Here is a 24,831-nt window from a genome sequence, read left to right as displayed (position 1 = left end):
CTATGTTTTTATGCTTCAGTAGCAGCGAATCTAAGCTTCGCCTTCGGCTTACGAAAAGTTACTTTTTCTGTAGTTGACCTTTTCAGCAACCTGTTACAAGTGGTAACCGGAAGAGTCGATAACACGGTCGACTTAATAATTTTCTCGATAAGCAGAAAAGATAGCGTACAGAGGTTTGAGAACCTGTTCGAGAATTGCTGATAGTTGCTAGAATTTACGATCACTCGCATGTACTGTATGCATAAGATCGAACGAGAGTAAAATCCAGCTCGATCGAGTTCGTAGTTTCTAGTCTCTTAGTGACGCAAAAGGCGACCGGTTTCTTTTAATTTTGATATTGTACAATGTACGGCGTGACGATTCGAACGGTAGAATATTCATAAGCGAGGCAACCTTGATCGAAACGATAATAATTGTACACGCGATACGCAAGAGAACCAGGCCCCTCCTTCGAAGCCTTGAAAAGGTTGTGATCGGTGGTCGAGCTTACGGATCACCGGTTGCAACGATGACAATGATTACGAAATTACACGCCGACTAGCGTACGAAAGCACGCTATACCGAGCGTGAACGTAATCGATCGTCGGTGCGGATTTGATTCTGTACAAAGCTTCGTAATCAATGCCAGGTGGCGTAAAATTGAAAGAGGTCGAGTTCGAGTCGCCTTCTTCAAAGTCACTTTCTTTCGTTTGAAAAGCGTTTGCATGTCGAAGACGAAAGAAGGACGAAGAAAATGGAGGAAAATTGGCGAAAGTGATCCGTGTGATCGAACCCTTCCATAGTTTATCGGTCGAACGACCGGTTTCAAAATTTAATTTCAAATCGTACAATCATTTTTATTTATGTAAAAAAACTTTATGTAAATTCTTATACTAACAAAAATTGAGAAATCGATTAGTCAGATGAGGATTTACATAAAGATAGATAAACAAACGAAAGAACAATGAACGTACAATTTTTATTTAATTTTGAAGCTGGTCGTTTGACCAGAATTGGTAAGGTTAGCGTTAAACTATCGAATAATTAAAACTGTGGAACGTGTTGTTCTTTTTCTATCTATTAGATTCGCGAATTTAGATAAGCCACGCGGAGCGCCAGTAAAATTAAAACTGTTCGACCGTGGCAGCTACGTAAATCGAACGACGTTTGTCGTGCTCGTTCAATTAATTGGATCTGGAAAAAATAGCGACCAATGTAAGAGCGCGGAATCCTTGCGAAGTTAGTTCGAGAAAACAACGCTTAATTACGGTTCAAAGCGGGAGGCCGTTGGTTCGCGAAACTCGGGCGACGCAATTTTACGGCACGATGCCTCGGTTTATTTCCCGCGTGCTAAATATTTTTCCCTTCGAGCTCGCGCGCGGTTCGTCTCTCTTTTTCTTCCTTCAGCGACCGAGCTGACAAAAAAAGACGCCGCAACCGGGATTCCTATGTAAATTGTTGCACGAGGAGATCATTGGCGGCAATGCAAAATCGGCGATGATGCAAGGCAGCGGCATTTAACATGAAAAAAGCCACGGCGACACGTAGCTGGTGCAAAATGAACGTCGGAAAAATACGATTGAAAGTAGCGGGATTTTCGCGATACTTTCCACCGTATTTTCGACCGGGATTTTCATTGTGCCGCCGATGAGCATATTGTTAATACCGTGCCTCCTTCTCCGCCTTTTTGCAGCCAGCGTTATTATTTCTACTTAAAATGCACGAGACTACGCGCAGTATAGCGCACGGTAATTTCACTAGCGGCTACTTTCTTTCTGCGAATCCGAGCGCATCAGGCGTAATAATTACGCGGCGATCAGGCTGATAATAGCCGGTATTACGATTACAATTAGGAGAAACAATCGGAAACGCGGTTCCAAACCGCAGAGAAAGTGACGAAATCCTTGCTTAATGGTAGCCAATGGAGGTGGACGTGTATTTCGTAATATCGTGGCAAGACAGTTGTGACAACGTCTATCTTACTGTCAGTATTGTAGGACATTATGTAACGCTGCAGATACGTTCTGTGTTAGGGGAATTCCGTGTTGCGCTGGACCCAGATTGCAGAAAGTTACAATTAAGTGGTGTTTATTTCTAGTAGAATAAGAAATTTGTAGACGATAGAAACGTAAAATTCTCCTTTCTATGGAATAATTTTAAGCGAAAAGGAAGGTGAATCTAAAGTCTAGCCATTAGACGCGGACGGAATAGCTTTCAATATCCACAGATTTAAATATTTAATAAATAATTGAGCAACAACGGTGGATGCTTTGGAATCAAGCGAAGAAAATTAATAAATTGATATAGAATATTAGGATAGGTTGCAAAAATCCTTTAAACGAATTCTACAAGATTTGTGAAAATCTGCAAAATTGCGGATACACGCAAAGACTGTAACAGGCATAAGCCTCGATACGATACAATACTATACAATCCTATTTCTAATATTGATGCTACCAATTCATAACGTTTAAACTATTAATTTGTAACATTTAGGTTATTAATTCACAATATTTAAAGTATTAATTTATAATATTTAAATTCTAGGCTGAACTGCAGTTACCAGCTTTAAGTATTTATAGACAATCCTTGCCTTCCGTTAACTTAGGATCACTTCCGGCTTACCTTATTCCTACTTATTATACACTTACACATTCTATGCTATCTCTTCCACACGCTAGTATTACATTTATTAATATTATGTATTTATGTAGTTGTATTCAAATTAATGGAATTTTAACTACTAATTATATCTCACTTATCTTATATATCTTGTATTCTAGTTTGTTGACGCCCGTCTTTGTCGTAACATCGTTTTCTAGTTTTCTTTCTACATCACTTCCTCCTTTTGTCCTGCACCCTCGCAGGTATTAGTTAATAAATAAACTATTAACACCCGTCGTAGGATGCGTGCATCGTCAAGTGTTAATTATAAGATTCGGTTAAGATAGGACCTAGCTGAAGTCCATTGTGAAGCCCATCTCGTACAATGATACGCTTATCTGACATAGAAGAAAAACCAAAAATCTCTTCTCTCTTGTTCCTCTCGCTTAGCACATAGAACAAATTGTTCTCGCGGTTTATCGGTTCGCGATCGCCCAGTTTCTTCCAACTACCTTGTGGCGTACTCGCTCGCGCGTATTCCGGATGCGCGCGGGTCAACGTGCACTTGATAACTGCTTGTATTCATAAGTCACAAGGATGCCTGTGTCTTGGTGACTGCGCGATGATTGTTCGTCGTTCGCGTTGAGTCGCGAGAATCGTTATCGCGCCGATGATACTTGCGAAGTCCAGGCGAGGATCCGCAGTCCTGCCCGATCGGTACTTCGGTACTCAGATAAGCATAGGATTTGTAATTTGATATTCTTCGTAATCCTGTTCGGTGATTCCTCCCAGCGGCAGTGGATCTCACTTGTTCAGTTGGGGGCTAGTCCTTCGTAATCCTGTTCGGTGGTTCTTCCCAGCGGCAGTGGATCTCACTTGTTCAATTGGGATGTATCAGATTACAGGGCCCTACGCACGATCCTTGGCTGGGCCATCATCGGTTCGGTTGTTTCGACCGAGGTTCGTGTAAGTTTCGAGTGGCGAGACAGGAATCGAACGATGGTCAATCTTTGGGCTGAAACTGAGGATTATCTTGTGCGCGGGAGCGTACGTCACGTAGGTTCGTTGATTCTTTGGTTCTGAAACTATTGAATGGAAGAAGCGATTTAACAAAGCGTTTATAGTTTGATCTTGTAATCACGCCGTGGGTCACGAAAGGATGTTGCGCGTCACGTCGATTCTGTATCTGGTCTGTGGCGATAGAAAGTTGTGACAAGGTCTGCTCTCGTGCGATTCAGTGTTTCCAGTTTTAACGTAAGTCAACGATGAACATGCTAATGAACGCTTTAACAACTTTAACGGTACCAACCTGTCTCTTATCTGCGAATAATTAAGTCGGATTTAACGCGATTGCCTTCCATCGAGCATCTGGCCTTACGCTTAAGAAGAGTTTAATCCGAGCTTGGAAAACTTTTGATTTATGGTTCACAGTTGTTCCGAATAAAACCACCGGTATTTCGAGATCATTTATATTTATACGAGTATTAATTCAATTCGCCGCGTGATACGCAATTCGCGTGCTTGTAACTTCTCGTTTGAATAGCATCAATTTCCTGTCCCCTCGATTTTCTATCAACAGATATCGGCGAAGTTTATAACAGGAAAAACTAAATTCGGTTTCCGTGTATGGATGAAAAGGAAGTGAACGCCATAACAGGAAGTCGCATTATTCGATGCGCTATTGTTCGAAGATCACGCTCGAGCAACGTTCAGAGCCGCTGATGAACGTGTTTTATTTCGATATTCTTCCGCGTCATCGATACTGCAAATACCGTGGCGAATTATCGAAAGCAGTGCGCCGAAAGAAATTGAAAATCCATTTACTTTCATGGCTTTGGTCGTTATTCCATCGATTCAATAAGAATGGCTTCAACTGCAGTTACTTTGCTGCTCCCAAGTGAAACCACGATGATCGAGTTAGTGCTGACTTAATCCTTGTACTCCGCTTCAATACCTGCTTTCTTTAAATGTAATTTGCAAACAGTCGATAATTATATTACATTATATCAACTGAATAATTTTAACAAATAAGATTGACAACAACTTATCGTACAATTTGTCGTCGAGTCTATGAGAAATTTTTATGTCAGAAACATTCCAACCATCTTTCAAGGACAAGCCGATTCATCCTTGAAAATACCAAGTATCGTTTGTAGCGGAATTCGTTCGTTGTTGACAGAGTTTCAAAAGAATTACTATTGAGCCATACGACTCTAAGGCTTCCATAAGCTGTTCAAAGATCTTTTAGCGAGCACAGCTCTCCGCGAAATATGCCGGCTTTAAATTCTCATCTACGGATCCATAAACGTCGATGGTATCAGCGAGAGTGAAAATATTTTTTCGAGCAGAACGACGGTACTCGTGAAGGATGTTGCGATCGATAGGTCGTAATCGAAGCTATCGAAGTTATCGGTCGGAGTGGAGTCGAACGGCACCGAGGAATCGATAATGCGGTCAAAGGGAAAAGAAGGGAATACCAAACAAGCTTGCTTCGACGTGAACTGGATTGTACGCGAACGTCGACTCTTATTTTATATACACTGGCGATTGGTCGTAGTTCGCGTTTCAATTCCACATCTTGAAACCCATCCGTTGTATTTTCACTCGTAGAAACTTCACTTTTCCTCTGTCCGCCACCTTTCCTTATTCTTCTCTTCTTATGGTGTTACTTGTTGTTTCAATTGCTGACATTCTTTTTCCGTTAGATACCGTTTATTGCAGCTTTCCATTTCTGGAGTTATTTTTCCTTTTTCATTGCAGCAACTTCTTACTGGCGAACTTGTACCGTACTTTTATTGCTGCGATTCCTCCTTTGGTATCATTCCACTGTTTTTTACGAGCGTTTTTTTTATTGTCTTTGAAAGTTCTTCTATGGTGTTCTTAATTGCTGCTTCATTGTTCGAATTATTTTCTCGTATTCTTGAATTTCTTCAATTTTTCGAGAATTTTTCTTCCCATGTCCTCGACAGTTTTCACGTTACTGGAATTTCTCCCTTTTTTTTATTCTTGGAATTCCGTTCCTCGACGTCGCTGAAATTCCTTCCCCCCCTCCCTTGTTTAATCATTGGAATTCATTCTTTGGTATCTATTATGGCTTTTTTATTGCTGGCATTCCTTTCTTTCTTCGACGATTGCTTTTATATTTGGAATTTTTCCTTCATACGATTTCTTTGAGGACATTCGGTAGTCCGTAAGATTGCTTCAACAAACGTAGAAAAATTTCCAAGTTCCAATCTTATCAAAGCAGATTGTATTCCGAGAATCTTATTATCGAAAGGAAGTCCATTGTTTGGTAGCCTATTTCTCTTTTTTACCGTTAATATAGAATGGTAACGTCTACAGAGATAGTTGCGCGCAGCAAGATAGCCGGCTGTCAAAAATACCCGCAACGATCAAGCGATACTCGGACGATTTCGAAGTTCAGGATCATAAGCATAATATTCGTCGAGAATATACGTACACTACCACTGTATTCTTCAACTACGTTACTTTTTATAGCCACAGTATATGTTTGAACGTCTTGTCGAACGAATGTTTGAGAAAGTTTGAGAAAAAAGGAGCTATTATACGTACAATTTCAGTCCATTGGGCAAGATATTGCATGCAGCCCTGCGTGTCGCTAAACTCGATACTTTAATTTAAGATCACGCTGTATCGCAAAGAAGGCTCGTGCGAATCGATCGTTTCGTCGCAGATTACCAAGGAACGGCAGCTACCTTATAAATTTTAATCATCGTACGAACCTCGTGATATCGTCGAGGAATACTTAAATGAATTTCTGCACGGACGAAACGAGACAAGAGGTGTTTCGGCTTTAGGACGGTCGAAGCTTGGACGAGCTGAATTTCGCGAGAGGTTGGCCTAAAATGCCTCATCGATTTTCGCGAGCTGATTGTCAGCCTCGACGGATTCCTGGCCAAACTTTACTTTCCGACCAGCTGTTTTGCTACATTAAAAAGCAAAATTATCAGCTTGTCGAAACAACCGATTCATAATCGAATAGCGTCACCGTGTAAGTGTCAAGAAACAAATTTCTTAGGAGAAAAAGAAGCCTTATGCATCAGCGCAATGCAGATTTATAAAAAAAGGAAAACGTATCTGTAGAAAAGTCAGTACGCGTCGTCGCTTAATTGCAAAGAAAAGCCAACGCTGCGACTCGTTTTCCCATTCGCCGATTAAATATATTTTATTGTTTATTGGCGATGATTCTTAGACCACGATTTATAATCTTTCGTACGAGTTTCATGGATCGTCGAAGAATAACGTGTCCGACGCTCAACAATGATCCAGCGTCCATTGGAAGAATTAAAAGGCTACTAACGCGGCGGTGAAATAAATTCTCGAATTGTCCAGAAATATTGGCCTCGTCAAATGGCGATGCAATGACGCGTACATACACAATGCGTTCGTTTCGGACGAGAGAATCGAGAATCATATTTCTCGGAGGATTTATCGGGATGCAAGCGTGAGGAGGGAGAAGGAGGGATCGAGGGGGAGAGAAAGAGTGGGCTGTTGGACACAAGGGGCTGAATCAGAAGCGCGTGCGCCAGCCAGCTATTAAATTTTAATGGTATCGTCCGTGCGGAATGAATTTTAATAGTGGCGCGTATGGACGGATGCGATTTAAAATCCGGTCGACGCGTGGACGTATTTTTGCGAGGTCGGTTGGCAAATAAATCAGCCCCGGGTTTTATGGTCGTTCTGAATAAGACACGAGCATCGTGAATCGACGAGCTCCGACTTTCCATCGTAGCGGTGCTGCTTCACGGCTAAATGGTTCATTAGTCGCGAGCTTTGACTTACAACGTAGCTGTAAAACAACGTGTAAGAGAACGGGGCTCTGTTCTTTCGCGTTCATAACCGATGCTGAACGATCGGCCAATGGAAACCGACAACCGACCGGTGCAATCTCCGACGTTTCTCGGTGCTGTTACGTGAAATTACCATTAAATGCCGATCTTTGGTGATTACCCGACGATTCCGGTAACTGCAGAAATACACGAACATCGATCGATCGATTGACGATGATTAGATGATAATCGAAGATGTCTCGATTTTATTCTATTTTAATTGACGAAAATATAACGAATATTTTTTCATTCGGTTCGTTCGATTCTACCACATTTCTCCATCGATTAGTACGAAGAAAATCGTTGGTCCGTAGATCTAATTTGATCCATTCGAGATTTCAAGGACTTGGATCGTTTGCCCGTTTGTTTCTTGCAAAAGAGTAACGTTAAAAATCAGTCTCATCTTACGAGTTTATTGTCATATCTGGCGTATTTTAACGACACCCTTTATTTGGTATCTTTGTCGCTCTTTTCAATATTCAACTTATATCTTTGCGCTTAAAGGATCGTTCCCTTCCAATGATATATTTATATAGGATCGATAGCTTGCTTGTATTGAGTAAGAGTAGCGCGGAATTTATTCAGCAACCTAATACTTGGTCGTGATTGACGATCGACGAGAGAAGAGAAATACGCGATCGATGACATCGTCAGACATTCAGAGATCGTCATTCATCCGGAGTAACTACATACGAAGTTTATCATCGAATGAGATGGGAATGTGACAAGATGGCAGTGTAACGGTAACTATCATACGCGTCCATGTATGTATATATTTATACACGTTCGTTTTGCAATGCAAGAGAACTAAAATATCGTTGCGCAACTCGCGGCTGCACAATGGCGCGAAGTATAGCCGAGTGAAAGGCGACGAGATATGGCGAGGGGCTTGCAACTAACACGAATCAATCGTATATATACGTCGTCGCATTTACAGTTACATATTATACATACACAGATACACGTTTGCCAGCTAATTCGATTCGGTTTCATTTCTGTGGTCTTCGAGGTTGCCTACTTTTTAGCCCCTAAGATTTTTCACTTATTTCTTAGGATATCGTCAAACCGAGATATCGTCAAACCGAGATATCGTCGACAGCTGAGAACATTGAAGCGAACAACGATATTATTATATTAAGTTGTCTGAAAAGTTTCTTTCGTTTTATAAGGAAATAGTAGACGCGGAAGGTTTTTTGTTTTATATTATTTTGTCGAATTACGTACGATCCATTCTGTTCTGTCGAGATAAACACAGCGAAATTTCACAGACTTGGTTTCACGTTTGTATGAAAGTGCACTGTTGTAAAAAGCACGTTTGCGAAAGAAAAACACTTTTCGGACAACCTAATACGAGTGCACCACGCACGGTTTCTGCTGCTCAATTTTACGGTACTTAAACAACGGCTATCGAACGGCACAAAAATGAATACGAAGTTTCTCCTTTTGATGAAATTTCGGTTAAATGTTACTACATTCGTTCCTTTACTTGCTTACTTAATTCTTTCACGCAACATCGTTCCTCAAAATGTTACTAACTAGTCCATGTATTCGCTGCTATTGAAATATGACTATTCTCTGCAATACGAAATATGGTTGAACAGCGATTAATATCCTTTCACGAAGAATTCTGTGAAATTTCTATGAGAGGATTAATCAAAAATTAACGGCTTCCGCGAGATCGAGAAGTTTCAATTGCAGAACACGCGCAACGTATAAAGAAATTTGCCAAACGTATGAAAGGTCTTTGCTGCGTGCAGAAGAAGAAGAAGAAGAAGAAGAAGAAGGAGGAAACGAATTCTTTTCCGGATGATGGAGCAGAACGAGGCGATACGAAGCACCGTGCCAGAACATGGGTGACATAATCGCTGCACGATCGATATACTACTTGTCTTATCGAGTGTCAGAAATACGTTCATGGGGTCGACTACGTTAAGGATTTGCCCCAATTGTGTCTCCACTGGTCACGATTCTCCTTGTTCTCGGATGATGAAATTTTCCATGTCGATTACCCATTGGATAAAGCGTCGATAAGTCTCGCCGATCGGCCACGTCCTAAATTATATTTCACGTCGTCTCCTTTGAGATGCCCACACGTTTTACTCGATTATTTAATTTCCTATCCTTCAACTTGACGCAACAACTGATTTCCAGAAATTACCAGGTTTCTGTGATATCCCAGCAACCTGTGATAACGATCGCTACGGTATTTCGTAGACACGATAAGCGTGAAAATGCTTTTTCCATTGCTCTGTCCATAGAGCGCTTGACGTTTCGTTTTAACTGGTTCATACTTAATAAGTTACTTTCGAAACCTGAATCCATGATAATTTATTATACTAATGATATTGATAAATATGTGAGCTAGAAATTCCAGATTATACAGACTTCTCTTTTACGGTTTCGTAATTTTGCTGTTAAATAAGGTACCGAGATAATTTATAAAATATAAAGTTCGACTTGTTCTATTAGCAAACTTGTTGCTATCTTGTTGAAGGTTATTCGTTAATGTTGGCAACTCGTAACTTATGGAAGGATTTAGAATTGTGAAGAATCGTAGATCGTCGAGTTTAGCTCGATACAACGGAGGACCGTAAAGAGCTAAAGCGAGAGCGTGCTGAAAGCAGTTGGCATTAAAGAGCGCGTTTCCCTTTCGAATGCCGCTCTGACATTTGACGTGGTTGGGACAGTGCGTGTAATGCAGGCCAGCAGTCGACGACGATGCTTCCGAAATCGAACGTTCGATATCACGTTCGCAAACGAAGATAAATGAAATTTCCGCGGAAGTTCGCAGACTCGTCGAGCAAAGGAAACTTCGCGTGTTTCTTACGAGCAAGTTTCTCTGCTGCGTCGTACCAGAATCTTCGCAGACATCGTCAAGTTTCCAAGATACATCTATCTTAGGTGGGAAGACGATTGTATATAACAAGCATGTGCGACACTACTTTTAAAAAAGTGCCGTACTAGAACCTCGGAAACTTGCCTTGCTAAGCAATAACGATACGCGTGGTGAACACGACTTTTCATTTATTTGAGTGCACCATACGACCTCTCTCGTTATTTGTCTTCCTCTTTTTCATGTTATGGGAATATACCGACATACTGCGAGCAGTCTATTGAAAAGGTACTTACTTTTTTTCTTTTCTTTAATCAAATTTTTTCCTCAGAAATCATACAACTTTTCGTATCAATCTTTTTTGCACGGTTGTTTGCCAATGTTCGGAGAATATTGACCATTCCTTTTCAAGTGAAAACAATCAGAATTCATCTTTCGGTTTTATTTTTCATACAAAGTCCGATGCAAAGAAAGGTCTCTTTGTAAAAAGAAATCTGCAGCGACAGAAAGGTTTATATAATCTACCGCCATCTAGTATATCAGGAGACGAAGCAACGCGTGATTTACTTTACTCGATAATAAAACAATGTTACGATCTCGTTCAATTTGCAAAACGATAATATGAATTTACTCTACGCGAAATAGACGACATCGGGAACCGTCTCTGGGAATGTCCGGCACGCTGACAAGTTCGGCAAATACTATACAGCAGTAATCAAACTTCGGAAGCTAGTAAATTCGCTATAATTTACACGTTAAACGATGCTTGGCAACTGTCAACGCAGATACGCTATTTACGTTAGACGATAAACACCGATCGTTTGAGCGTATTGCAATCACGAAAATTTCGGTCATTCGCGCAATCACGTTGTAATTTTCCATTATGTTTACGGTTCTGCGCTTGATTAATTTCCCAAGTGCTTGATAATAATAATAATCAGGCAAACGAGTGGCTTGTGTAATGAAATCCACTTTGGCTGAATTTTTCGAAGCCTCCCCATTTCGATATTAAATTTAAAAAATATCTCTAATTTAATGTATTTTCAAAATTTCCATAATATCGTATTTAATTAGGCGTAATTCTTCCTCATAATTATAAATTATACGTACGGTAGTTACACAGAAAGATCGAATCTATCGAAAGAGATAAAAATCGACGAGAATAACTTTCAGACGGACCCTTTGATTATGTCATTTAGCGTCTGTAACATTTAAATCAATGGTCGCAAATTGACCGACAAACGCTATAAAATATTCGAGGAATTTTCATACACAACAATCCAGAGATTTGCTTGCTTTCCGGTTCTTCGACCGGTGAGTATATTTATGAGGCACGTGAAGCCTCAATCTTACGCGAGTCAAGCCACGATTTAGGGCGTGTTTCTAGCAAACGAGATTTATATCCACAGGCGGCCAGATGAAATCTACCTTGCCGAGTCCCATTTCGAGTTTATCATCCGAAAGAGACCGAGCTTCGATTTCTCGTGTCGTTTGACCAGCTCATAAATAATAGATCGGAGGGGATGCGATCGTTAGTAAATACTTGATGACAAGCGCTTCGGGGATGGAATAAGAATAAGGTTGGAATCCTACCTCGTGGTGCGAGCTTCTAGAAAGTTTGCCAATTTTAGCATTACCAGACTGCAAGTAGACAGGATGACTGACAGAGGGAGGAAAGAACTGTAACGTGGGATAAGGATTGGCGGAATATTCGATTTTTCTGCAAGGGTTGCGAATAGAGTGGCTCGTGAGAGTATTCCAACGCTCGTCATTCCTATGATCGTGAATTTCCTAATTTTTATGTGTTATGTAAAACATTATGTAAAACAATTGTGGTAATTACATCGGTCAAATTCAAAGCCAATTTGAAAATGTATATACATAGGAGTTATTTATTTAAAAAAAAATTGTTATACGGCACGAACAGCCGTAATAAGTTTCGAAAATGGTCCTTTCGAATCTGTTTCGAATTTGACCAATATAATCACGATAGCCGCGCGAGTGTCAATGAAATTTGAAAATGTTACGCACGGCACGCGTAATATATCCATAAAAGTTTCTACAAGTTTGAACACTTTCGTGAGAAACTACAGGCGAAAATGCCTCTTCACAGGGGTTAAGTACGCCACTGAAAGAAAGTTTCAGCCGCACCAACATCTGCATTCGATGCTTCAGAATTGGATGGAGCTGGAGAGCTCGACAACGCTGACATTTCTTAAAGTTAAGCAGTGTGAAATAGCGGCATGGTCGAAAATCATTGCTCCCTGCAACCGACGCGACGTCGGGAAATAAAACAGCGTCGACGTTGAGTACTCTGTTTTATGCCAAAAAGTCTGATGGGTGCTTCTCGCGAAGAGCCGCGAAAGAGCACGTCCCCAGGAAATACGGGGGAAATACAGCAGCTTCGAGCGCTACAGTCAAACACAATTTCGAGAGGGAATTAATTAAAAATTCTCGATGGAACTAGAGAAAAAGTGTCCTCGAAGATAAAAAGAACAAAGAAGGCAAGATGGTAGAGAGAATCTATGTGGCAGCGAATTGTATTATACAAGGGAATTGGTTCTTGTGAGAAAAATTACCGAGGAATTGTTGTCATAGGAATCTACTGTGATCCGTCGTTGTGTCGGCTGAGAAAGTAGGTAACGGAATGTCTATTATTTCGTCGGCCTTTGATGCACTACGCTCTTAATATCACAGGGCTGATATGTAAAAGCGGGACATTAACGGCAAATTACACGGTGCATAGGAATTTCCACGTGGGAAGTCATCACGACAGTGAAACGTCGGCTTAAAAACGTTCGTTTCGCGAACGAGGGTTTACGTCGTCCGACGATTATTAAATCGTTCTTCTACGCCTCTCATTAAAAAATTCAATTACCTGTGAGCCACGCCTGCATCGCGTAATCTCTGTAAACGGCACCAACGCCGTTAACAACGAGCTTCCAAAGGGCGAAACTATAATATACAGGGTGTCACAGAATATTTGATGATATTTGCAGGACTTTTCTATCCGAACGATGTAAAAATTTGATACGTTGAAATACGGCTGTATCCACGAATCAACTAACGAATTTTGCCTTCTATCTATCTGTGTGCTTCTCCCACGATAAAATTCGCAGAGCTAAATAAATGGCACGGGATATGGATAGGATTTCGACTGTAATATTAAAATGTTTTTCTTTCGAACGTTCAATTCGAAACGCACAATCAGTTCTTATTACTTACCGTGTTTGTTTTTGTATCGCATTTGATGTAAAATGGTCCATAAATAAACGAATACCTCGAGAAGACTGTGAAGGAGACACGAAATTATCGCACGACCTCCGAATATTTTCATTCGAGACGGGAGAAAAGGTACGCACGAACCACACAGAGAAAGAACATTGAAATTACGTGTCTGTCGGTATATCTTTCAAAATGTCGAAGAATTATTTATCATCTCGAGGTGATTGGCCTTAAAGTAAGCGTAAGTTTCTCCTGGGATGGTGCAGACAACTGATCATAAAAGGACTGGGGCTGTATACGTTTTTCACGGCAAAAGTTGAGCTTTTACGATCGGACCTGCTCGTAGCTGGCATCAGGAAACTCGTAACCGGAAGATACCGCGGCAGCAAGGCCGTTACATAGTTACCATTAGACGATCTGGCCCCCTGCTTATATTGGGAGGGTCTTCCTGTTAGTGGCCGCAGGGGAAATGCGCGTGGGATGCATTAATGGCTGCCACCGTAAGTGTTTAATAGCCTAACTACTTCGAAGCGAAGCTGGCTAATTGTTGAATATATAGTCGCGTCTAGTACAAACATTTTTCAAAACTCTCACTACATAATACAGGACTTTGAAACGATTGCTTTAACGTGAAAAAGTTATCGAGTTCTGTGTAGATTAACATCGTCCATCGCTTAATTCTTCCAGCTACTATTGCATTGTAAAAGTTCAGATACGCGTGTCTTCGTTTCCTTTGAATCTGTTTAACGCTCTTGCAAACGTATACAGCAGTGAACGTATACAGCAGTAAACGTATACAGCAGTGAACGTATACAGCAGTGAACGTATACAGCAGTGAACGTATACAGCAGTATTTATCGTTGCACGAAGAATCATCCTCTGTATGATCCATAAATAGTCTGTGCATATATTTGATAAAAGAGTATTAGATAAGAAAAGTATGCTTTAAAAATTTGCCTCCTTCAAAATAATATTAATCTTCCAATAATCTCCAAATAATATTATATTATAATATTGAGCGGTCTTCTTCAAAATAATATTAATCTTCCAATAATCTTCGAATAATATTATATTAGAATATTGAGCAGTCTTCTAACTATTTCGAAGCAAACTTCTTCAAAATAATATTAATCTTTCAACAATTTTCAAATAATATTATATTACAATATTAAGCAGTCCTCTAACTATATTGAAGCGAACCATCTAACCAGCTATATCGAGCTTATGACAAAAAACAGTTATTTTAAAGCATCGTGTGGTCAACCGAGCCGTGCAGTAGAAACGGAGCGTCAACGACGGACACGAGAGCTTGGAAACTAAATACCGGTGCAGCGTCCCACAAATCTGCCGTTATTTCGAAACCACGTGGCAACAAAAAATAAACGTCAAACAGGGTTGCGTAAAAAATAACTTTATAAAGAGCGATACAGGCGAGAAGCGCAAAAAACATCGCGTTTATCCTAACTCTGGTCGCTATTTGCCCACTCGAAGCCAACAGGGGAAAAACTACACGCACCACGAGCGAATGGTTCGATCGTCGAGCCGAACATCGCTGAAATCTGGTCGACGCGGCGCGTTTTGCGAGGAACATCGGAATTTCCGCGGCGCATCCATCGTTTACGAAGCAACGATTCCACTGTTCGCTACCACCGACCTTTCTCATGCGGACGATTACACAACTCCTGACACTGGCACTTATCCCGTTACACGGTATCCTCTTTCCTTTCTCATTTCGTCGTCGCCACGCTCGTTCCTTCGCTTGTACTTAAGCGCCACCTTATACGGTGTAATTAAATTCTTCCTTCCAGCGATTACAAAGTCGGTCGATCGATCGTTCGTGTTCGGTACATCCAGGTTCCGTACGGGACACCGGGTACATTCCGATGATTCTCCACAAGAGAATCGTAATTGCACGGTACACCGGATCGTTCGACCCCCGAAGCACGGTCTTTTAGCAATTTTGCACCGTTATTATTGCAAATTGCAATCGTATCCTTCGCTTTTCAGAAACGCATCTCCAGCAACAATTTTAATTTAATTTCTCATGAAGGAACGTGCTCCGTGTGGACGCGGTTTAACGTTCATCGATCGAACCTCTCTGGCTGGCAGGCTTTTAACGAAAACCCTTCGTTTAGCAGTCCCGCGTCGTTGAAACGCAAAAATTGCACGCCCTTTGTCTCAACCAGATCGATCGCGGACTCGATCATAGGCTAAAATTGTCCGTATGCCGGCCGATTAAACATCGGTGGCAAAAGAAGAACGCGAATATGCATCAGGGACAGAGAGAAGTGGATTTTCCAACTGCCCAACTAGTTTCCCAATGCTTCGACGTGTTGCGCTCGATTCTATTCTGTTTGCGAAATCCTTCATTTCCCAGCAGTTAATGACCAAACGAATCAGAGGAGGAATTGGCATCGAAGAATTTCGGTAAACAACGGAGAAGCGTCAAAATCTGCCTCGAAATCGCTCGTCAAATATTCATCGTGCATCGATAATCGTTCTCGGTTCCCTCGCGTTCATTATGGTGTTTTCCTTTACCTCGTAATATTTCGATTTTCCGTTTATGAAAGCGGAACGGTTAATTTGCCGAGAATTAACGACATTTGCTGGGAGTTAAGTGGGTGGCCAGTGTAATCGTGTTGATTACGACCGAATTCTGTCCACTGATTGTCCAAGCACGTTCTAGGTAACGTAACCAACCAACGCTGTCAGCCGGGGTTGCTCCCGACACGAGAATACCCGTGTAACCCCCATGGAACGACGATGAGGGTGAATTTTCGGATAATAGGGACGTCTCGAGTGGTCGGCGTTAATTAAACGTATCAACGTTTTGATGTTCTTCGTATCTGTACTTGATCGAACTTCTAATAAGGGGAGTGTTAACAAATTTGATGGAACTTTGTCGTAGATAAGTGAACAGGTGAAAAATGTTTTTCCCCTGACTCGGTTTCTTCTTCGATATGTTTCAACCAGATCGCGCACGTTTGTGCAAATTTATATTTTTTATCAAGCGTACTGAAAAAAAATGATACTTTAACAAAAAGTTGTCTCACCTACTAAACATTGAAAATAGTCTGCTGTAACTTTTATATCCGATACGTTTTTTCATATTACACGCGTCTTGTAAATTTTCGCAGTTGCAAATTTCTTGTAAACGCATAAACATCTGCAGCCTGGTTATTATTTGGATTTGTCAACGACTCAGTTTTCATCAACTTTACGTTTTTCTAATATTCTTTTAATTACGTACGATTTTAGTTTATTGTTACTATTCGCTCTTTCTGTTATTATCATTATATTAGCACAATATATATTGTGCTATGTACCATCACACACTTTCACTTTCTTCTCTCTGTTTCAATAGAACAACTTCGTACACCGTTGGAGACAGATTAATCATACGTCTAAAAGTTAAACTACGTACCAAATGTGTTCATAGCGAATGGTACACGTTCTTCTCTACACTGATAGAAGAACAGAGAAAATATTCGATGTAATCGTGACGAGAATAAAAATAAAGAAACATGCCGAAAATCAGATTCGACTGTTCCTGAAGCAATTTGCGTATCGACTAACTTCTAATCAGATGGAGGCTGAAGAACGCGAAAGGGTCGAGAGTTCGATACCTAGAAGGGTGTCTTTTAACGAAAAGAAGCGTTAATCCACTTCTCCTCGATCTATTTAACTGCCTTTGTTCTTCGCCACGTAGCAACACTTTTACCCTCGGTTGGACGCGTTTAATGTTCTCCCCTCTGTCGCACGCCTCTTCTTCCCGACACTTTCGATAGAGGAAATGCAATAAACAATCGCCACCCCTACCACCTCTCTATTAAACCAGCAATTTCAACGTTAAAGAGAATATACGATTTACTTGGAAATCGAAGGGAATTTTATTGGCAAACGAGCGATGGGCCCTTTGTTTCTAACGTAGCGTGAAAACCTCGATCCGGATTCTATATCATTCGGACTGATTTATCGCGGAGATTTCGATCGCGATTGAAGGCTGCGAATGATACGGGTACGCGTCCCGCTGCATGATACATAGCTTCATCCAGTAGGCGATTTATAGCAATTCGAGGCAGTCATTTAACACGTTCGTTATAACAAGCGATCGAGTGCTTAATCCTGCAGCTTCATTACTGACCGTGTTTACCAACGTTAACGAACAGATTTACTTTAACGCGTAAGGATAACCTGCGCGTGCGGTTCTTGATTATCTCGAAAATAAAGGTCTAATTGAGGAGCTGCTCGTTCTCCGAGGCATAACAATCGATTATAATTAAAGCCCTTTTTCTTACTAGACGTAACGCGAGACTGGGACGTAGAGACAATGCGTAGAAAATTGTATAGGAGAATAACGTCGTACGATCCTTTCGACATACAAAGTGATCAACGTGTCTTGTTGCAAATTTCTCGATTTCACGATATACGTAACATGATTAACGTTATTTATTATAGTCTTTGGAAAACTTAACCGAATAGAAGTGCGTGAAAGCTATTGGAAAAACAAATAGCTTGAAAGAAAGACCGGTGTGAGTTATAGATGAGAAATAGTCCAATTTTATCTGAATCTTTCTTAACTTTCGCTACGACTTTTCTCAACAACCTAATGTAATTTTGATTACATAATTTGTTCGATAGATTAGAAAGTTAGGGACCTGGAGGTCTTCGGTATACGATCTTACACCGATAATTGCGTAACTTTCATCGATGTTCCTCTTTCAATTAAAGGTTTTAGAATAAACAATAAATCGCAGTTACGTATCGCAACCGTGCCGCGTGTGTTTCAAAGCACATCCTTTGGAATGCAAAGCCGCGTGGCGACAAGACACGGAGACTTCGGCGATGGACAGTTTAATCTAGTTGTTAATTTATAGCGTTTCGGGCGAGTCCTTTAACACGTTCGTTATCAGAGCCGAATAACACAAAGGACTTAATCTCGCCGGTTCATTTGCATGCAAACCTCTTGAAGCGGCGACCGGAACCGAGACGGAGCCCCGATAGATGCAATTAAGTTATTCGTAGTCCTCCACCCTTTCGTCGTCGAAAAATAAACCGACCGCCTGCCAGCAAACAGGATGCAAATCGTGCCACAGGGAAATTACTTGGTAGGGATGACAGAAGGACAGGAAAAAAAAGAAAGAGAGGGGACGAGCAAGAGGGGAAAAGAAATATTCAAACACGCAGAGAGATGAAAAACAATCGAGCAAGTTTTAGAGTAAAAAGACATGCCTCTGCCGCGGAACGAATATCGATGGACCGTCTAGTCAATTCGCGGCAGAAATTGAAGCGAAATTGGATCGCGAATGAAGTAGCAGCACGTGATAGCCATTTTCTGATACCATTCTAGGAATATAGAGTATCGACGATCCTTCTCCGTACGAGTATTTTAAAGGGGGAGAAAAAGAAAAATGCTAGAATAAGAAAGAAAAGAATTAAACGATTCGTCGAGGAAAGAGACGTCCAGGCAGCCGTTCGCGCATTATCGGTCGAACATAAATCAACGGTTCTAATGGAATCACAGGGTTGTTAAAAGCTGCGGTAAATGCACTACATTGTCGCGCAATCGCCTTTTCGCTCGTAAAAATCCTCCACACAGCCTGACAATCGGAGAGGTATACGTCCGAGCCAATGACCCATGCACGCTCGATAATTCCAGTGAAAACGATCGTCGCGGTTTTACTTTTTTTTTCTTTCTTTTTTTAACGAAACAATAACGTTAACGTTGCTATATGGGACCGTGAAAATGATACGATTGACCTATCCATCTGGTTGTTCGACCAATGTTGACCCATTTCAATTTCAAACACGCGGAGAGGGTCGTGATTCTCATCCATCTATTCGTCGATGTATCTAACCTGAATACACACACGAAAATTGAAATTGGAACGATGCGGCCCGTGCCAGCGAACCAGGCAAATGAAATTCATCGGGCTTGCTGCGAGAGATAACGCGCGTTAACACTTGAACCTTGGGAGAAACCAAGACGTAACGATATAAGAATAGTTGATAAGTTGACCAGTGTTCATGTTTTAATATTATGCTGCGTGTATGTAACGTCTCTACGTTTGAATATTATAGCGATTTTCTTTTTTAATTTCGAGCGAGGAAAAGACACACGTTTGCCACGAAGATCAAATGAGAAGGCAATTTTGGAATTATTGAAGTTTTCTTCTTGTTCAAATTCTGTTATATGTTGGAATTAACACTGAGTTTACGAGGTCAAAAATTGTACATAAAAATGTACATTCGTTGTTATTTCTTTTGTTAGTGCAACTGTAAATATGTAAATTCTTATACCAACAAAAATTGAGAAATCGATTAGTCAGATAATATGAGGATTTACATAAAGTTAAATGAACAAAAGAAATAACAAGGAATGTACAATTTTAAACTAAAGTTTGAAACCGGTCGTTTAGCCGCGTGTGGTAAGGTTAGTGTTAAACGTAGCGTAATGTGAAATAAAAAGGAGGATCGGGAAGATCTTGATAGAAAATAGTAGCGAAAAGGGAGGCTGGTGCATGGCGAACAAGATGAAAACGAAAAGATAAAATAAATTTAGAAGAGACGGTAACGACTGCGTGGCAAGGCGCCCAGCACCTCTGTCAGCGAAATCGTCGCGTTTTCATGCGGTTTCTGCACCGACGAAGATAACTTCCCTTTGCATCGCAAACGCGATTTCCCATCGAGCGGAAAAATTTTTCTTCCCTCGACGACTTCAGCCATGCGAAGAGGAGCGTAGCAGCCTTTCTGGTCGGCGATTGATACAAATCTTTCTGAACGGTGCCAAAAAGAGACTTATATCTAAAGTGTCTCTTTTCTTGTTCTTTCAAAGAACGTTGCAAAAGGAAAAGGCAGTCGATTAGCGTGACGAAAGGTTTGCTAAAATCGCACGTAAATATGAAAAAAAGAAGGATGAAATTTTGTCGATTGGAATTACGTTTTGTAAGAAATAAGAAAATGTCTACCTTTTTCGTGCGATCGTGTAACAAGTGCGATCATCGATGGAAAAGTTGGAGAATGTTAAGAGGAAAATCGTGTTTGCTACTCGAAACGTTCATAATCGATCGGACACGGCTGTAGACGTAACACAGTGAAAAATTCGTTTTACGTTCTCGATGTCGAATAATGGATTTTAACACGATTTCAAGTATTACCGGTTTCGATGTTGTTCCCCTCAGGTGCACGCTTTATCGTAACTGTTCGGCAAGATTACTGTCACTTCGATTAATCGAACAGGTTTCGTTTCAGGCAGAAAGCAACAGGTGTATACGCGAGATTTGTATATCAAACTATTTCGAACAAAACTCGTTCCCTGCTTTTACTGCCTAATGATCGCGCGGAATTGCACAACCGTCTCACGCGGTACCATATACACGGAATTGCAAAAGGAACTTGATAAAACAGAAAATATGCAACGTTAACGCGTTTGTTCCCGCTAAATTGTGCAATTAATTTACCATTCGCGATGCATTTCGACACGATGGAAAATACCGAAATAACATACGTCGTTGGTTACTTGGAAAATATTTTACATTTTCAAGACTTACCGCCCTCGTGTTGAGCGTCTCATTCAGATTGGTGACGTTATTGTTGATGTGGTTGTTGTTGATATTATTGGTCGTGCGGGTTGAATTGTTGTTGCTCGAATGATGATTCGAGTTGTTTCCATTGTTGTGCTTATTGTGCTTGTGCAACACCATAGCGACGAACATTTTGGCCTCCTTTCCCGACCGGTTGGTCGTCAAACGATTTATCGTCCTTTCAGCGATCCGCAATTTCATTCGTTGTCACGGTGCATTCGCGTAAACTGAAACACCGTGAGCGCCGATGCCGATTCGTCCTCAGGGATGCAAATTAACGACAGAGAAAAGTGGATAGATGAATATTACACGTCATCCTTCTTTCGTCACTGTTATATGCAAACGTAATGATACAATTTTGCAAAATGCGCGTCTCTCTGGAACGCGATCGCGTTCGTCTTTCGACGCAACGGGAATAATTTCTAGCTATCAATTTGAATGATTCTCGTTGGGACGGCCGCTCGATGGAAAATTAAATCTCCAGAAAAACGATATTTCTCGAGGGCTGGCTGTCCGCGAGGATAAATCGCGACTCACGCACGCCCAGCTCGTTAATCTCGCGCACGACAAATCCATGCATCGTCCAATTAACGCCCTAACTTATAGCTGGCACGAACAGAAGCGATTATCTCGCGAGATTCAACGCGGATCGGTCCCAGTCACCTACCATTCGCCTAGAATGTATAATCAGCTCGGACTACGTAGTAATGCCGTTGCATCCGAGTAAATTCTGGCGTTCATCATAACGCGCGAATCGTGTCCTGGCAACCTGCAATTCACGGGCTCCCCTTTTTATCGTATCCGTGTGAAATGAACGAGGTTGCTCGAGCCTCGACGTCGTTTTGCACGTGCGAGCACCGAGCACGTGAAGAACGCGACAGCCGACGGCTCGTATCGATTCGTTATAAATAGCCGTGTGCAATCGACTGCGGCCTCCTTCTTCCGCGACTTATCCCTTTCGAACTGCTTGAATATTTTCCTTGCCGAGAATCACCGACAATAGCATTCGCAGAATCCCTAGTTGGGTGCAATGGCGCGTAAAAAATCCGAAATTTCATTGATATTAGAACGCGATAGAGCTAAATCTCTATATTACACGATGTTCGAGCTATTCAGACGACGCATCTTGATCAACCCCATAAGTTGAAAAGTTGCGGAAGATGCTACGAACACTGTTTTCCTAACTATTTTCATCTGGCAATGAATCAATTCTCGCCAAACTATGCACTGTGCGTTTCTGAGGAATTTAAACATACAAAATGTTCGAGCCACTCAGACGACGCATCTTGATCAACCCCATAAGTTGAAAAGTTGCGGAAGCTGCTACGAACACTGTTTTCCTAACTATTTTCATCTGACAATGATTCAATTATCGTCAAACTATGTACTGTGTATTTCTGAGGAATTTAAACATACAAAAATGTGCCAAGATATTCAATGTTTCAAAATTTCATTAAAGTTGTACATTCTTTGTTGCTTCTTTCGTTCGTCTAAATTTATGTAAATTCTCGTATTACCTGACTAATCGATTTCTCAATTTTTGTTAATACAAGAGTTTACAATTTTCAATGAAATATTGAAACCGATCATTTGACCAAGCCTGATGAACTTAGCATTAATTGTATTTATAAAGAGATGAATTTGCTCAAACATTAACAATCTTATTAACACGTTTTGTACGAAACCATCGTATATACGTTACTTACGAAGAGATACGAATATTTTGGAAGATAAAACGATGTCGTCGCAGAGAATTACAACAGACCGTCGTGTTCTGGCTGTTGTTAAAACAGCACGACGACAAATTACCGCTAAGCATTTGACTCGATTACTACCTTAGCAAACACCTGGCGTTCAAGATCATTTATTACCCGCGCTCCGGCTCTACTGGACCCTCCATATTTCATGCGGAATACCGCGATAACGGTTCAATTTTCCTTTTATCCTGTCTGTGCTCGGCTTCGTCGGTGGGCCGGTGTTCGAACGGTTCCGTTTTGCGAATTACGCTCGCCGGAATTACGTAAGATACGCACATGGCAATCATCTTAACAGGTAACGCAACGGCGAATAGCGATAATTGGAGTTGGAGAGAGGTACGGGATCTGGGGCGACCCAATTTGATTACAAGGCAATGCTCTAGCCGCAATTATTACCTTGGGGCTAACCGCGTTAGATCGACTAGACAGGACTGCAACCTGCTGCTACATCGGCGTCCATCGAGCAATCGCTTCTCCGACTTGCAACAACTATTCCAATTAACAGTAAACACCACGGTATATCCGAGATCGTGCATTCCCACAGGAGAATGCAACAGTATTGTACAAATTGCACTCGTGTCAAGTTCATTGACGCTGGAACGTGTTTCGTTCTGTACGAAACTAAAGGCGATCGCGAATAACTGACGGTGTTCTATAGAGTGTCACAAAAGATGCGTGGAGCAGATTCATAGAGTGACGTTTGGCTGACAAAGTTTAATCGTTAAAATCTGGGATACCCTGTATAACGTTGACGCTATTACGACTGGTTTCGAGAGTAGTCTGTTAGAGCAACTGTTTCTAGTTAATTAATAATAGAAACGTATGAGACGATACAATAGATTTGAATTTGAGACTAGATTTCTCAAGGATAGATACATTCATCATTGAATCGATTATTGACTTACTAAAGAATAATAATTACGTACAACGTAAAAGGGTTAAAATTTTCTAAGAAAAAACAAACAGCTCCTATGTAATTCGTTAAAATACATACTCGTGGTAAGAAATAGTTATACCTCGCTATTAAACACCGTACGGTTTCGTTCGTGGCGTAGATAAATTTTCACGAGTAGGAGCCACAGATATTTTCAACGTTCAGCGAAAATACTCTCCAGGCGAATAAAAAACCAATGATAAATGACTGTCTCCCGTTGGAATTCCGTCCATACGAAACCACGAACTTCCATTTTCACGTGATGTACGAGCACTTTCGTCGACTGGCGCGTACTTTCTTCCGCTCAATGGCTTCCGGTCGCTGGGATTTATTGATAATTGGAAAAGTTACTATCGGCGATCACGATGCACGCAGAATGCACGGTCCATTCCTAGCACGATCCTGTTTTATCCTCTTTCTTTCCAGAACGCTGCTGACCGGATATTTGTGCCGACAATTTGAAACCAGTTAATGAAGTTACCTCGTTCAACTTCCCTATCCCGTGATTCGACGGCTGTTCAAACGGAATCCCACTTTCAAAGTTGCCTCGCGAAACTTTGCAATTATCAAGATTTTAGACGTTTCAGTTTCGAGACAAACTATTTATTTTCTCACCATAAGGTACAGGTCCGAAGTGAATTCACGGAAGGAAAAGTAATCTGAAAGTTTAGTGAACGTTTGCTTCTTGCATAGGAATCGTTAAATTCGTCGCGATTTCTTGATAATGTGACAACATCATTGATGCCATGTTTGGGTCAAGCCACGTATAACGTGTATATGCTAGTTCGCCACTCTTTGCGCATTTGTGAGAAATTGAAATACACGAAAATAGCAAACAACTATTTCTTAGCTTCTATTCTATATTTTAGATCATTATATCGTACGAAAGCAAAAGTCTAATCAGTTATTTTCTTTTTTTTTTATTATTATTTAATCTAATCTCGATTATCGCGTTTCATATGAAATCAGTATCGTGAACAGATTCATATCTGTAGATTTTCGGTAAATAAATGACAAATAATAATAATCGGCAAAGACTTCAACAAGCAACTGACCTTGGTTCGTA

The 24,831-nt window shown here is 41.0% G+C and overlaps 1 protein-coding gene across 3 annotated transcripts in view; it reads right to left on the bottom strand.

Moving 5' to 3' along the window:
* Nucleotides 1–24,831, bottom strand: part of GckIII (Germinal centre kinase III) — a 115,558-nt gene that overhangs the window by 44,192 nt on the left and 46,535 nt on the right. For 2 of the 3 annotated variants that reach the window (XM_069124526.1, XM_069124525.1), the window contains exon 2: nucleotides 21,042–21,301. The exons of the other annotated variant lie outside the window; for it this stretch is intronic. In XM_069124526.1, coding sequence (XP_068980627.1) covers nucleotides 21,042–21,275 — 234 coding nt within the window. In that variant the 5' untranslated portion in view covers nucleotides 21,276–21,301. The remainder of the gene's footprint in view (nucleotides 1–21,041; nucleotides 21,302–24,831) is intronic. 3 annotated transcript variants of the gene reach the window in all.

Source organism: Bombus flavifrons, chromosome 12 (assembly GCF_040668555.2).
Source record: "Bombus flavifrons isolate JBK064 chromosome 12, iyBomFlav1_principal, whole genome shotgun sequence".
NCBI classification, from domain to species: domain Eukaryota; kingdom Metazoa; phylum Arthropoda; class Insecta; order Hymenoptera; family Apidae; genus Bombus; species Bombus flavifrons.
The sequence above is the reverse complement of the archived record's forward strand: the minus strand, read 5'-3'. Positions and strand labels throughout refer to the sequence as shown.